A 16,212-nucleotide genomic window follows, 5' to 3' on the forward strand; every position below is an offset into this window, starting at 1 on the left:
CCAATGCGCCCAGCCTTTTAATACAGAATTTTTTTTTAATTGTGGAAAATATATTTCTGATGAGCATCCCTTTTGAACCCCGTGAGAATTGAACTTGGTTTCTTTTCCTAAAACAGTTCAATGAAAGTAGAAAGAGCACTGCAGTTTGAGACCTAAGCCAGGGGCTCAGATGTAAGCCCTTTAAGCTCTGGCCATGGCAGGTCAAAAAAGTATCTTATCCTGCTCCTTTCTATAAATGGAGCTAATTAACAACCTTCTTCACAGGGTTGTTGTGATGAATAAGCAGTTTGCTTTGTAAATAGATAAACAAATACAAATAATTGTTATAATTTTTCTCTATAATTTGTTTGTCTTCTCTCTTGTTTTTTGTTGATGTCCCTCCAGCTCACACCACTCTACTCTTTTATGAGAATGTTCTCAATTTATCTGTCTGCTTTTCTGCAAAGATGCCCTCCTTGGCCTAATTTCATTTTGAATTTCTGTATTAAAAATTTCTGGAGTACATGTGTGTGTGAACTCAGGAGAGACTATCTGAATAGCATTCTCTAACCCAGTTGTCCTTTCTACTTCTGTAGGGGAAACCCAAGAAGAAGCTTACTGACAGGAAGAACACGGTAACTGCCTTTTAAAAGTTGAGAAATTCTTTCCATGTGCATAATATGTGACCGTGCACAGACTAAGCATAATACCTTATATAACCATTTTTAGTTTGGTTCAGCTCGAATAGTAACATAAAATTTTTTTCTATTGAAAAAGTGTTTTGTGGCCACTTTTTACAAACTAAGTTTGAGATTTACTTCACTATAACTACAGGTACACTATTCTAACTGAAGATGATATTCTCGTTTAGCTGTGTAAGAGAATTAATGAGATTTTGAAACTACTGTCATGTTAGATTCAAGTAAGAGTTTGTGTTTTGGCCTTGACATGCCTGAGGCACACAGCTCTGTGCCTCATGGTACAGAGGAGAACCTGTTTCTAGTTTGCCACAGAACTGAAAGTATACAAAACACCTGTGGACTTTCATTTAGGCAGAGAGCCCTTTAAAGCATAAATCTAATTTTTCTTTAAAGAAGGAATATATTATGATTGTCATTTAGTTAAGGGAAAACTGAAATAAATCAAGTTTGTAGCTTGTTTCCAAATAGAAAGTCACCCTTGGTGTGTAAGTTTTCTCTAGTTTTGAGTCGAGAAATATGCTTTGTATAACATACTGCTGTTAATTTGGAAATTGAGAAAAAAGAAAAAAATCTTAAACATTAAGAATATATGAAGATCACTGAGTTCTGTTCTTCATTTTTTGGCACTCAATTTGTATTGCCATCAATAGGGATTTTGGGCTCTGTAAAGGTAAAAGCAAATGCAAGCTGGCATATGATAGACCATATGCTGGAGCATGAAACAAGTCCTAATATATTTAAAAGGATTAAAATGATATAGAATATGTTCTTTGGCCACAATAGAATTGAATATCAATAACAATAGAAAATCTTCACATACTTGGGGATTAAACAACATTTCTAAATAATTCATGGGTCAAAGAAGAAATGATGAGGAAAATTACAAAATACTTTGAACTGAATGATAGTAAAAATATGTCAAGTTATGTGCACTACAGCTAAAGTAGTACTTTGGGGGAAATTATAAGTTTAAATGCTTACCTTAGAAAACTGAGGACTGAGATCAGGGTTCTAATGTTTAAGAAACTGAAAAAAGCAGAGTAAGTAGAAGAAAGTAGTAGAAGTAAGTAGAAGAAAGGAAAGGCAGAAATCAAATATAAAACAAACAATAAAGAATATTAACAAAATCCAAAGTGTGTTCATTGATAAGGTAGCATAATTGATAAACCCTTAGGTAGACTGATCTAGAATAAAGAGAAAAGACAGTAATTACCAATATCATCAGATAGAAAGGAGAGGATTTCACTATAGATTCAACAGACATAAAGTGGATACTAAGGTGAGGAAAAAGGTTATTAAGGCAATATTATTAGCAACTTTATTCCATTACTTTGACAACTTAGATGAAATGACAGTTCTTTGTGGTGGGGGGAATGTGGAGGCGAACACCCAAACTGATACCAGCTGAAGTAGAAATTTTGAAAAGCCCTGTATCTGTTGAGAAAATTGAATTTGTAATGAAAAACTTTCCTGTAGAGAAAACTCTGGGCTCTCTGGTTTCACTATTGAATTCTGTCAAGCATTTGAGGAATAATAGCACCAATCTTATACAGATTCTTTTAAGAATATAGGAAGAGACACTTCCCAGTTCATCTTATGATGCCAGCATGACTATGATGCCAAAACCTGACAAAGACATTAAAATAGAAGAAGAGAAAATTACAGGCTAATATCTTTCATGAACAGAGACACAAATTTTTTTAATATTAGCAAATCTAATCTGCCAGTATAAAAAGGATAATACATATGACTGAGATTTTCCCCAGTATTCCCCAGTATTGCTTAACGTTTGAAAATTAGTCATTGAAATTCACCATATTAATTACAGGGGAAAAACTAGATTTATCTTTTCATTAGATATCCCAAAAAAGCAACTGATGAAATTCAACACATATTTATGAGAAAAGCTCAGCAAATCAGAAATAGAAGGAAACTTCTTTAATTTGATAAAGGACTTACATGAAAAACCTATTGCTATCATCATATTCAGTAAAATATTGAAGGCTTTTTCTGTATGATTTGTAATAGGGCAAGATGTCCACTCATACCACTTTTATTCACATTGTACATTAGTATAGTAAAGCAAGGCAGCAAAAAAGAAATGCACACAGATTGGAAAGGAGGAAGTAAAATGTCTATTTTTGGATGACATAATCAGGTTAGTAGAAAATCCTAAGGCATCTATAACTACAAGAACACAGAAGTGAACTTAGCAAGGTCTTAGGATACAAGATTGACATACTAAAATCAATTGTATCTTAATGTACTAGTAGTAAATAATTGGAAAATGAAATTTTAAAATACATTTACAACAGCATTTGAAAATATGAAATACTTAGGAATAAATTTAACAAAACATGTTTAATACCTATACAGTAAAAACTATTAAATAATACTGAAAGAAATTTAAAAAGACCTAAATAAATGGAGAGATATACCATATTTGTCGATTAGAAGAATTAATATAGTTAAAATAGCCATTTAACTCAAAGTGATGTAAAGATCCAGTGCAATCTCAATCATTATTCTGGTGGATTTTTTAAAAGAAACGGACCAACATTTAAAAATTTATATTCAAATACAAAGGACTCAGAATATCCAAAGTAATCTTGAAAAAGACTTAAAGTACTTGACCTAAATACTGTAATTGTACAGTATTCAAGATACTGGCAAACTGATCACATTGAAACAGAATAGAAAGCCCAGAAATAGACCCACATTTATATGGTCAAAGTAATCCAATGGTGAAAGGAAATTATTTTTTAAAAATGAGGATGGAACAACTGAGTATCATATTTTAAAAAATGAACCCCAACCGCTGTCTTCCATAGAAATTAGAGATGATTCATAGATATAAAAACTATTACTATAAAACCTATTGAAGAAAACATAATATCTTTGTGACTTTGGGCTTGGCTGTTTTTAGACATGACACAGAAAGCAATAAAACACAAATAGTGTTATAGTTTCTCAAGATTAAAAACTTTGTTATAAGATACTGTTAGGAAGATGATTTGGCAAGCCACTGACTGAGTGGAAATACGCATCAAACGTATCTGTCAAAGGATTGATATCTAGGAACTATCAAGAACTCCCACAACTCAATAATAAAAAGACCGTCCACCCGGTTACAAAAGGGTAAAATGTTTGAACAGACCCTTCAAAAGGAAGACATATGAGTAGCCAATATGCTCATGAAAATGTGCTTAACAACATTAGTTATTAGGGAATTACAAATTAAAACCACATTATACCACTGAACATCTAGCAGAATGGCTGATACTATACTGACAATACTAAATGTCGGTAAGGATGTGGAACTAACAGAACTGTGATAAATCGTCGTTGACAGCATAAACTGGTACAAGCACTCTAGGAAGCGACTGGCAGTTTGTTAGAAATACACAAATTTCACTTTGAGATCTACACAGAAGAAAAACGGCTTGTACAAACACGTTCATAGTAGCTTTATTCATAATGCTCCAAAACAGGAAATAACATAGGTGTCCAACAAGAGAGCAGATAACTGTGGGTTATTCAGACAGTGACCTACTGCTCAGAAGTAAAATGGGATGAATACTGATACACACATGAGTGAATCTCAAAAGCATGCTGAATGAAAGAAGCCTTACACAAAACAGTTCATACTGTATGGTTTCATTTTTATGAAATTCTAGAACAGGCAAAACGAATACATGATGAAAAATTCACAACTGTGATTACCTTTAGGACGTTAGGGAAGGACTGAGTGGGAAGTGGCATGAGAACTTCTGAGGTGATAGTAATGTTAAGAGTTTAGGTTATAAAGCTCTAGGCATTTGTCAGAACTCATTAAGTGGACATTTAATATTTGGATATGTCACTGTACGTAACTTTTAGCTTACCAAACACAGTTCTATAAAACAATTATAGAACTCTAGATAGTAATGATATGCATGTTGAAATGTTTAGGAGCAAAATGCAGTGATGCCTCTAACTTTGAATTGCTTTAAAAACTAGATAGATTGATGTATGGATGGAGGGATGTATGATTGGATATATACGTAACAAAACAAAATATAGTAAAATGTTAATTGTAGAAACTAGGTGGTAGGTAGGTATATGGTTGTTCACTGCATAATTCCTTAAACTTTTGTTTAAATATTTTCTAAATAAAAATGTTGGGGGCCGGGCGTGGTGGCTCACACCTGTAATCCCAGCACTTTGGGAGGCCGAGGCGGGTGGATCATGAGGTCAGGAGATCGAGACCGTCCTGGCTTATACGGTGAAACCCCATCTCTACTAAAAATACAAAAAATTAGCCGTGCGTGGTGGCACATGCTTGTAGTCCCAGCTACGCGGGAGGCTGAGGCAGGAGAATTGCTTGAACCCAGGAGGCAGAGGTTGTAGTGAGTCGAGATGGTGCCACTGCACTCCAGCCTGGGCGACAGAGAGAGACTCCGTCTCAAAAATAAATAAATAAATAAATAAATAAATAAATAAATAAATAGTTGGAGAAAGTAAATGAAAAAGACGTAGCTAAAAGATAATCAACTCGTTTTTAGAAAATTCAGTTGTTTATTAACCAATATTTATGGCAAGTCAGCTGTGTGCTGGACTATCTCATAAGCATCTAAGATACAGTGATACAAGACAAACATGGTCCTTGCCCTCATAGAACTATTATTCTGGCCTATCGGATTCATACTTTACCCAACATTCCCTGTCCTCCATCCCTTGTACTATTTAGGATTTATCTGTTTATCCAGGATCTCTTAGTTCCTAGTTGTTATTTTAAAGTATCTTTGGAGAAAGAGATTTGTAGTAGCTTCTCCATATCTCTGAGCTTTTAGCATTCATGTTTTCAAAAGTTTATTTTTTGAGTTTTTGTTGATAAAAAGAAATCTCTTTTTTTCCTCAAGAATGGAGTTCTTGACAATGTAGACAGTGTAATGTAGACAATATAAACTCTTGTTTTTATAATGAACAGTGCTTCATGAACGTAAACACTGGGCTTTAATTTATTAGGGTGTTAAATTAACTTCCACTCATTTAATTAGAATGACCTCAGACATTAAATTGTCTCCAACCACATTAAGTTTTTAAGAGACATGTCTTTGGAGAGAGAGTTTGTGTGTTTATGAGATAAAACGATGTCGGTGTTAAACTATGCCCATGTTTGTCCATACGGTTTTCAAATTTGACCAAGTTAAAAAAGAAATACAAAATTGACCAAGTTAGCCAGACATTATTAAATACATTGTTTAAATGATTTTATTTTTCTATCAGATTTATTTTATTTTCTTTATTATTGAAGTGGCTAAAAGTTTATTTCTATAGCTCTCTCTCTGTGTGTGTTTGTGTGTATGTGTGTGTGTTTGTGTGTGTGTGTGTTTGCTCTTTGAGACTCTGATAAAATACATTAGAACTATTTTTAAAGTTCGTTGATTTGCTTCCCATTTCTGCTCCTAGTGCCAGGACCTTCCTGTTTTTGGCTCTGTGTCCTACTCCGGAGACAAAGCCTCCAAAAGACTTACCATCCATTCCATCCACCCAGAAATCCCTATCAAAAAGGTCCTAAATAGACCAAATGACACAGCCTTTTTATTATACTCAGAGACTGAAAACTCCCAGAGGAGTTAGGATGATTTCTTGACCTCAAAGTGAACACACTTTGAGTTCTAGAGAGTTCAGAGCCAACCGATTCGATTTCGAGGTTGGGCGGAGAAAGTTGGCTACATGATTTCAGTCACTGATACAGATACTACTTTTCTGACCTGGTGACCCAGAGCCCTCTCTTTGATGACTTGGTTATGGCTGTCTCTCCTGTATTTTGCTCAGTCCTTGTATAGATTGGGCCTCATATCAGTCACTCCCTGATTTGTGATTGGTCTTACTTTAATGCCTAATGTATCTGGTGCCAGCCCCCTTTCCACATCCCATTTCTCATTCTTGACCTGATGTATTTGGCCTTGTCCTATCTCTGCTTCTTTCCCCTGTCTGTGCCTCTGACTCTAACTCCTGACCTGTACTTAATGCCTGTAAAGTCCCTGCCACCTTGCTTCACCTTCTCCTGTAGCTAATTAGGATCTTAAAGGAGGGTGGGTGCCTTGGCATTTCCTCATGTTGGGATGCTTGAGACTTGGTAAGTCCCTAGGGCTTGGTAGTTTTTCACTAAGACACTTCTATGCGTCTCAGTCAACTCGGTGCTCCCTCGCATATTCACAGATCATCAGCCTTTCTTCCCCTCATCTGAACCTCTGCTAAATCTATATTGTTTAGATTTTATATACATTCAAAAGTATATTTATAAAATGCTGAGTAAGTTATAATGGATAGAAATGAAACAAACACCATTTGCCACCACTCAACTTAAGAATTAAAATGTGGTCATTTTTAAGGTGTAAAGTATTTTAAGCATAAGGTGTTGGGTGGCACTTTATAATCCCTGCAGTAAAGTAATAATCAGTATCACTGAATACTTAAAGGTCTTAAACATTGTCTTTAGCCACATATCTTTTTCAGAATATTTAGTAAATTCAAATGGGTCACTAGTGAGGTTTTAACGTAGATTCTAGTGTTCCTCTTTATCTGTCAAACTTTTAGAATTCACTTGAGTTACCATGTCCGGTGTGTCAGCATTACAGAATTCTGGCAAGCATAGCCTTGGAATGAAAGAGAACTTTCTGAAGGTCGTAGCTACCATGTTGCTTTTCCCCTAGAATGACTGCTGATGGAGCGCCAGAATTGAAGATAGAGAGCCTGAATTCAAAGGCCAAGCTGCATGCTGCACTTTACGAGAGGAAGCTCCTGTCTCTGGAGGTGCGAAAACGTAGACGACGGAGTAGCAGATTGAGGGCAATGAGGCCAAAATACCCAGGTACCTGCTGGTGAGCTTTCACCAAACTCCCTTATCTGGATCCTGCCAGACTGAGTTAACCAGCTGCTTACTCAGTATTTTATGAGTCAGAATCTTCCTGATCACATACACCTTTTTTGTATAGTTTTTTTCTCTGAAACTTAATCTCCACAAAGTCTTAAGTTTTTAAACCTTCCACTCTATAATATTTGTATTGAAGACTATCTGAAACACATACATTTTGGCCTTTGCTCTTATGTCAGCATCATACAAATACCTGGTACTCTAGGAATAATATTAGCCTGAGTTTAATGGAATCCTGAGCATTGCTGTTCAGGATTTTTGTAATTAGGTAAGTTCAGTTCCTTCTTTAACATTGCTGAATGGCATATTTCAGACAAAATTGAATTTCTTTCTCTCCCAGCTTCTACAATGCTGTAGGTCTATTTGTAATTGACTGATATACTGATTTCCTTTTTTTCTTCCCTTCCCTCCTTTGTTGAACATCTGTATCAGACAGCATGTTAGTCACTGAGGTTTTGCTGGTAAATAAAAAAGATACGGTCTCTGTCCTCATAGAACTTACAAGGTGGTAGAGAAGAGTAATGAATAAACATAGGATACAAAGATATTCCCCTGTTCTTTATACCTCCATGAAGGGTGCTTTTTAAAAAAATCTCTCTTTTTTTTTTTTTTTTTTTTTTTTTTTGAGACGGAGTCTCGCTCTGCCGCCCAGGCTGGAGTGCAGTGGCCGGATCTCTGCTCACTGCAAGCTCCGCCTCCCGGGTTCACGCCATTCTCCTGCCTCAGCCTTCCGAGTAGCTGGGGCTACAGGCGCCCGCCACCGCGCCCGGCTAGTTTTTTGTATTTTTTAGTAGAGACGGGGTTTCACCATGTTAGCCAGGATGGTCTCGATCTCCTGACCTCGTGATCCGCCCGTCTCGGCCTCCCAAAGTGCTGGGATTACAGGCTTGAGCCACCGCGCCCGGCCTTAAAAAAATCTCTTAACACACTGTAGAAATTACTAAGCCAAGGGTTTTTGGTTTTTTATTTATTTATTTTTATTTTTTGCCTTAAGTTATAAAAGAGCCATGATGAGAGTATGATGAAAAATATATACTTTAATGAAGATTATTAGTAGGTTTTAGAATATGTAAGATTAGGCCAGGCATGGTGCCTCATGCCTATAATCTCAGCACTTTAGGAGGCTGAGGTGGGCGGATCGCTTGGGCCCAGGAGTTCGAGACCAGCCTAGGCAATCTGGCAAAATCCTGTCTCTACGAAAAATACAAAAATTAGCTGGGTATGGTCACATGTGCCTATAGTCCCAACTACTTGGAAGGCTGAGGTGGGAGGACTACTTGACCCCAGGACGTTGAGCTGTAATGAGCCGAGATCCTGCCACTGCCCTCCAGCCTGGGCAACAGAGTGAGAACCTGTCGCAAAAAATGATAATAAAAACAAAAATAAATAAGAGAATATATGAGATGAGAGAGTGACATGTGGTTGCTATTAATTCTGTGCCTTGTTTGTGGTTTGGTTTAGAAATGGGCTTTTACTAAAAAGAAAAAAGGAAGGTATTGGGAGAGAGGAACATTTAATCCTTTTTTCAGCAACATTAGTGATTCTTCGCATTTAGTGATTACCCAACCAGCTGAAATGAATGTTAACACTGAGACAGAGAGTGAAGAGGAGGAAGAAGTCGCATTAGACAATGAAGATGAAGAGCAGGAAGCTTCCCAGGAGGAGTCTGCAGGATTTCTTAGAGAAAATCAGGCCAAAGATACACCCTCATTGACAACTTTGGTAGAAAATACACCCAAAGAAAATTCCATGAAAGTTCGTGAATGGAGTAAAAAAGGTGAACGGTGCTGCAAACTTGAGACTCAGGAGCTGGAGCCTAAATTTAACCTGATGCAGGTTCTTCAAGATAACGGCAATCTTAGGTAAGTATCTTTTATAATTATATTAGTAAAACTGATAACAGCTAACTTGTACTGTGTACCAGGTACTATTTTAGTGGTTTTACAGTCATTTTTCATTTAATATTTACAGAAGTCCTATGAAATAATGACTGTGATTAGACTTTGCTATCATTAAGGAAACTGAGCCTTAGAGAGGTTAGGTAACTTGTCTAAAGTAGAGCTGTGATACAAACCTGGGTCTCATTGGTTGGGCATTTGTGTCAGTCACTGAGTATAAGGTAACAGACAAGGAGCTCAAGCAGCTCATGGTTTAGTATCAGAGACAGAGAGCTTAGGCCATGGCCCCACTACAAACAAAGTGGTCTTAGGACATAGAAAAAGAGTGATTGGTCTGGCGTGGCAGGGCTAGAAAGGCATTATGGAGGAGGGAAAATTGGAATCAGGCCTTGACTGATGAGTAGGGTTTCAGGAGCTTTGGGAAGTGATGGTTAAGTGTAGGGGTGCTAGGTAGAGGCAATAAACACGTAGAGGTGGCCAGGCGCGGTGTCTCACACCTGTAATCCCAGCACTTCGTGAGGCCGAGGCGGTTGGATCACCTAAGATCAGGAGTTCAAGACCAGTCTGACCAATATGGAGAAACCCCCGTCTCTACTAAAAATACAAAATTAGCCGGGTGTGGTGGCGCATGCCTGTAGTCCCAGCTACTAGGGAGGATGAGGCAGGAGAATTGCTTGAACCCGGGAAGTGGAGTTTGCAGTGAGCCAAGATTGTGCCATTGCCCTCCAGCCTGGGCAACAAGAGTGAAACTCCATCTTATTTAAAAAAAAAAAAAAAAGACTTAGAGGTGTGATAATACAGTCATTAATTAAGTCCCTCGGTGAGTTTTTATTGAGCACCTGCCCTATGCCAAGAATTGTGCTAGGCCATTTCACATTACTATGGGGACCAAGATAGGCCTGGAGCTTACAGTCTAGTGGGGAAGACTGACAGTCACCAAAGAAACAAGGTCATTTCAGGTCATGAGAAATGCTGTCAGGACAATAAGATGGTGTAATGTTAGAATGTAATTGGGCAGAGTTACTTAATTGCAGTGATCTGGCATGAAGAGGTAACCTTTGAGGTAAGTCCTGAATGATGAGGAGTCAGTCCTGTGAATATTAGGAGGCAGAACATTCCCAGCAGAATAGCAAGTACAAAGGCCCAGACATCATAATGAGCTTGGTGTGTTTACAAAATACAGACTAGAAGAATTACGTGGGGAGAAGAGCATGGTAAGAAATGAGACTAAAAAATTGGATGTTGTTAGATTGTGAAGGGCTGTAAGAGGAGCCTGAGCTTTATTTTCTAGATGACTTTTAAGCAGATAAATGATATGATGAGATCTTGTTTTAGAAAGTAAATCGTGCTTGCATTGTGGGATAGTGAAACTAAAGGCGGGGTCCCGGGGGGGCGGTGAGTAAGGGACTGTTAGAATTGTCCAGAGCCAGGAAGATGAAGGCCTTGATCAGAGTAATGGCTTTAGGAATGGAGAGAATGGGATGGACTTAGTAAAATTTGCAAAGTAAAATTGATGAGACTAAATTTTTCACATTTGGAAACTTGGTGGTGCCTTCGGTCAATATAAGGAACAGGAGTTGGTTTCATGATAAAAACAATGAGTTTGATTTAAGACGTAGTAAGGAAGTGTTCTGGGCTGATGTCCAATAGACAGGTGAAAATACGGCTTTGTTGGTCGAGGTTGAACAGGATTGTATAGTTGATAGGGAAAGTCTTCCGAATGGGTAAGATTGTTCACAAAGTTATTTGGTTCAGCAAGGATAAAAAAGAGAGAATTGAGCCCTGGGGAATACCACTGTTCAATGGGTAAGTCAGTAAAAAGATCAAGAAGTAGCAGTTAGAGCAATAGACATAACATCGGAAAGGAGTAGTATGGTAAAAGCTGCAGAATGAGCGTTTCAGGTCTGTAGAGCCTCAAACAGCCCAAGTTAGATGAATAGTGAAAAGAGACTTCTGGATTTGTGACCTAGGGCCAGCTGAGTAGGTGGAAGAGCAGTTGTGAGCAGAGAAAATAAGAAAGCAAGTGTGAAGTAACTTTCTAAGGGTTTGGCAGTGAAAGGAAGGTAAGAATGCATCAGGGAGACAGCCAGCTTAAAAAAATGGATTTTTTTTTTCTTTTGAGAAAAGGTTCTGGAGCTTGTTTATAGACTAAGAGGAAGGATTTGAGGATAAGAGGATTAGAAATGCAGAAATGGATATATTGGTAGAGAAGAGTCCTAAAGGAAGGTGGAAAGAGGCCAGAGGAGGGAATATCTCTTCCTATAAGTCAGAAAGAAAGTGCTATGGGATGAATGAAGTTGATGGAAGTTTAAGAGCGAGAAATTTTAGGCATTTATGCATGATAGTCTTTATTTCTAAATTAGAGGCCAGTTCTTATACTGAAAGTCTGAATTGGAGTACCATGGGATAGAGTTAAGATTTGGAACGGTGTCATGGAGAATAAGAATAGTTCTGTCAGTGGAGAATACACTAAACTCAGTCAGAAGACCTGGGCTCTGTCTATTTTAGTGCTACCAACTTGCTGTGTGGTCATAGGCAAGTCAAAGAGCTTCTCTAGGCCTCAGTTTCCTTTTCTGTCAATCCAAGGTATGGAGTTAGACAAGTGTTTTTTCAAACTTCTTCCTAGAAGGAAAAAAGATTTCACTGAATTGAAAATAGAGCATTTGATAACCACTGGACTGTATTCTAAGGTCCTTTCCAGCAATAACATTCTGCTTAGTTGTTGTAGAAATAAATGATTTCTTCACAAATCTTGTGGCTCTCACTTTGAATGAGTAAACTGTTAAAATTGCAGGGTGTGTTAGTGTCAATCAGTGGTTTTCAGACTGTGTTCCCTAAAGCTGCTCATTGTTTGGTGAAGTGTCTCAGAGGCTGCTTAGGGGTTTGGGGAAGGTCCACAGCCAGGGTTCAGAACTCTAAGCATTGCCTCATTGTTGCATATCTTATATACTGGGCATATGCGTAACCTTTTGTTTTTTAAAATTGGTTTCTTTGGTGTAAATCATTCTGGTTTTCATTCTTTCATCTTTTTGGGGGGTTTGTTGCAAGTGACTAGCTGAACAATGTGTCCAATACCTTAGAGACAGTCTCAGAATTAACATTCGTGAGGTTTATAGAAATGGAAACCTCAATACTTGTTCATTTGCTTTGCAACAGTGATTCACAACAAAACAATGACTGAAGTCTCAACTTATGAGCAGTAATCCCCTTATTTAAAAGATCTTCAAGTTTTCGTATAAAGGGATTAATCAGTGGAATTGGATATTCTGCTACATTCGAAGGTGTCTGAAACATGCTATTTCTTGCTCATTATATTGTAGGTGAATTTATTGACCCAAATGGAGGATCTTTTAAATTTATTTTGACTTGAGAATAATTTGTTGTGGAAACAAAGCTTATAGGATTGGTTCAGGACAAAGTTGTATATGTTCTCTGGGTAAACAAGAGTATAATTATTGTCTTTGAGAAACAGTTGAAAATCTACATTTATGGCCAGGCATGGTGGCTCATGCCTGTAATCCCAGTACTTTGGGAGGCTGAGGTGGGTGGATCGCCTGAGTTTGAGACCAACCTGATCAACATAGTGAAACTCCATCTTTACTAAAATACAAAAATTAGCTGGGCATGGTAGTGAGCACCTGTAATCTCAGCTACTTGGGAGGCTGAGGCGGGAGAATCGCTTGAACTTGGGAGGCAGAGGTTGCAGTGAACCGAGATCATGCCACTGCACTCCAGCCTGGGTGACAAGAGCAAAACTCTGTCTTAAAAAAAAAAAAAAAGAAAATATAAATGTAAATGTAAATGTATTATTTCAAAACCATATTATGCTCCCGTAAAAAGCATCCCTGCTAGTAACAAAGGTCTAGCCTTATTCATAGTTCATATTCTGAAGCTCTTATGTATTAAGCTCTCAAAAGCAAATCTACTCCCCAGCCTGACTCCCTTGCCCTCCAATTCTCCAACACACATGTGGAAGCTAGACTGGAGCCCTCTTATGATTTCCAGCTTACTCTATCCAAATCCTACCTCCTAACCTTGTGAAAACAGTCAGTAGAAAGCATTCAGTGATATTGCATGGGTGAGGATTGTAAACAAAGTTTGTATTGGGCCCTAATCTTCAGTGATATTATTTTGGCTACAGTGTCAGAAGGCCAATCAGCTGAAGTAACCAAAATCTTGACTGAAAGAAAACAGATCTGCCATGAATAGCAGCTGAGGTGAAAATCATCAGTGTCTCTCTGGCACTTCTGTCTTCCAGACTATAGCTCGATCAGATTTCCTTGTTTCCAGCCTAGACTACCAGGCAGAAAATAGCTGGGTTCTTTAATAATATTGCTGAGGTGCTTTTCACAAGACTTGAGGGTTTCTTTTGCCCACTGAATATCTGGGCTTGTCCTGCCTGGCCCATCAGTTTATCTATGACAAACTCTGTTGGACCTCCCTCATTTGTTCTGGACTCCAGCCATTCCATCTTGTAGTTGAGAACAGTGTGGCCTTAAATTTGGCCTTAAGAGTTCCTTTATAGGATTTTTCTATTTCCTGCTTTGGATACTTTTATATACTAGAAATATCAATTGCCATTGCAAAATCCACACTTTTGCACTAACTGATATGTTCTTAAGGACCTCCAAATGTAAAAAAAATTTCTCATTAATACAGTGGTTTTTGTGAAGATTCAGTACTCCTGTCTGTTCCCCCAAGAAAGTTGTTAAAAAGTTCAGAGAGGGTCAGGCACAGTGACTCAGGCCTGTATGTAATCCCAGCACTTTGGGAGGCCAAGGCAGGTGGATCACTTGAGGCCAGGAGTTCGAGACCAGTTTGGCCAACATGGTGAAACCCCGTCTCTACTAAAAATACAAAAATGAGCTGAGTGTGGTGGTGTGCATCTATAATTCCAGCTCCTCAGGTGGCTGAGGCAGAAGAATCGCATGAATGCAGCAGGATAGAGGTTGCAATGAGCCGAGATTCCGCCACTACATTGCAGCCTGGGTGACAGAATGAGACCCTGTCTCCAAAAAAAAAAAAAAAAATTCCAAAGAGAAGGTTTGAGTAGGAAATTTAATTTTCTGTTCTTGTTTTTTTCCCTCATGCTAATAATGAGAAAATAAATAGGATTCTCCATCTCTGATTCTTTTAATAGGAAATTAAAAAAAAACCCTCACGTACTGCTTAGAAGGAATCATTATTCACAGGCTGTAAGATGGGTTTCATATTTCTTAGCCATCATAATAGAAGGATCCTCAGTCACTTTGAGAGAAGCAAGTACACATTTTGTAGGTTTACACTTCCATTGCATAACAGTATGTTGTTTTGGATTTCTATAGCAAAGTGCAGGCCCGAATAGCATTCTCTGCCTATCTCCAGCATGTTCAAATTCGCCTGATGAAAGACAGTGGAGGTCAGACGTTCAGTGCCAGTTGGGCTGCCAAAGAGGATGAACAGATGGTGAGGCTCTTCTTATTGGAACTTTTTTACTTTCCCTTTTTCTTTCTTCTGTCTGTTTTTGTTTTTTTTTTTTTTCTATTAAGGTAAAGTGCAATGTATTTTTCTGGTGAAAGAATTATTACATAAGAAAGTTTTTAGATTTCTTAATACTTCAACATGAAGCAAATCTTTGACCTGGAGCTATGTTCATTACACCAGGTAGTAAAGGCATCAATGTATTTCATTTTGAAATTGAAATTGATTTCTTGTTGGATGTGAAGCCTTGTGCAAAGCCCTTTAAAAGAATAACAATTTACAGTCTTTTCTCAAGCAACCTCACATATTATTAACTCTGAGGTAGGCATTATTATCCCTATTTTACAGAAGAGCAAACAAAGACCTCGAGAAGCCAAAATTCCACAGGTTGTACATGATGAAACTGGAACTTAAACACAGATGTACATTACTTGCTCCTCCATTGGTTTCATGCATCGTAAAGCATTTATTTTCTGTCCTGAGGAGTCAAATTAGCTCTTTGAAAGTCACCACCTTATCATAGGCCCTGTCAGAATGCACCATCCTCCAAGTTGGTATTTTTTACTTTACTAGTTGTGACCTCGTAAGATTCTTAGATTGCTAGAATCAAACTTGCGTAATCATTTTTACTGTATATCAGTCATTTGAGCATTCCTGGGATTCAGTATTCTAGGACGGTTTTGTGTGTGTGAATCAGTATGATGGGGAGCTTTAAGCTGTTTGGTAAGGTCAGAGCTTATAGAAGAAGCCACAGCTCTTCAGTTTTGTTTTTTTTTCAGACGGAGTCTCGCTCTGTTGCCCAGGCTGGAGTGCAGTGGCGCAATCTCAGCTCACTGCAACCTCTGCCTCCTGGATTCAAGCTATTCTCCTGCCTCAGCCTCCCGGATTCAAGCTATTTTCCTGCCTCAGCCTCCCAAGTAGCTGGGATTACAGGCATGCACCACCAAGCCTGGCTAATTTTGTATTTTTAGTCGTGATGGGGTTTCTCCATGTTGGTCAGGCTGGTCTCGAACTCCTGACCTTAGGTGATCTACCCGCCTTGGCCTCCCAAAGTGCTGGGATTACAGGCATGAGCCACTGCACCCAGTTCTTTTTAATAACAGGGATTTGTCACCATAAGGAGAGGGGCCTTTGAGTCTGAGACAGCTGCATTCTTTGTTCCGCTCAGTGGGGACTTTACTGTAATTTTTAGTCCTCTGCATACAAAAGGCAAGTCTTTATGCCAGGCTTATTGTAAAAACATGTTGGTTAT

General features: G+C 38.2%; 1 protein-coding gene across 3 annotated transcripts in view; it reads left to right on the plus strand.

Annotated features, from left to right (window-relative positions):
• The window catches only part of TTLL5 (tubulin tyrosine ligase like 5), a 292,858-nt gene that overhangs the window by 94,566 nt on the left and 182,080 nt on the right, over positions 1–16,212 (plus strand). For all 3 annotated transcript variants that reach the window (XM_025392848.1, XM_025392849.1, XM_025392850.1), the window contains 3 exons: positions 7,382–7,539; positions 9,158–9,464; positions 14,825–14,945. In XM_025392848.1, coding sequence (XP_025248633.1) covers positions 7,382–7,539; positions 9,158–9,464; positions 14,825–14,945 — 586 coding nt within the window. The remainder of the gene's footprint in view (positions 1–7,381; positions 7,540–9,157; positions 9,465–14,824; positions 14,946–16,212) is intronic.

This window comes from Theropithecus gelada, chromosome 7b (genome assembly GCF_003255815.1).
Source record: "Theropithecus gelada isolate Dixy chromosome 7b, Tgel_1.0, whole genome shotgun sequence".
Lineage (NCBI taxonomy): Eukaryota > Metazoa > Chordata > Mammalia > Primates > Cercopithecidae > Theropithecus > Theropithecus gelada.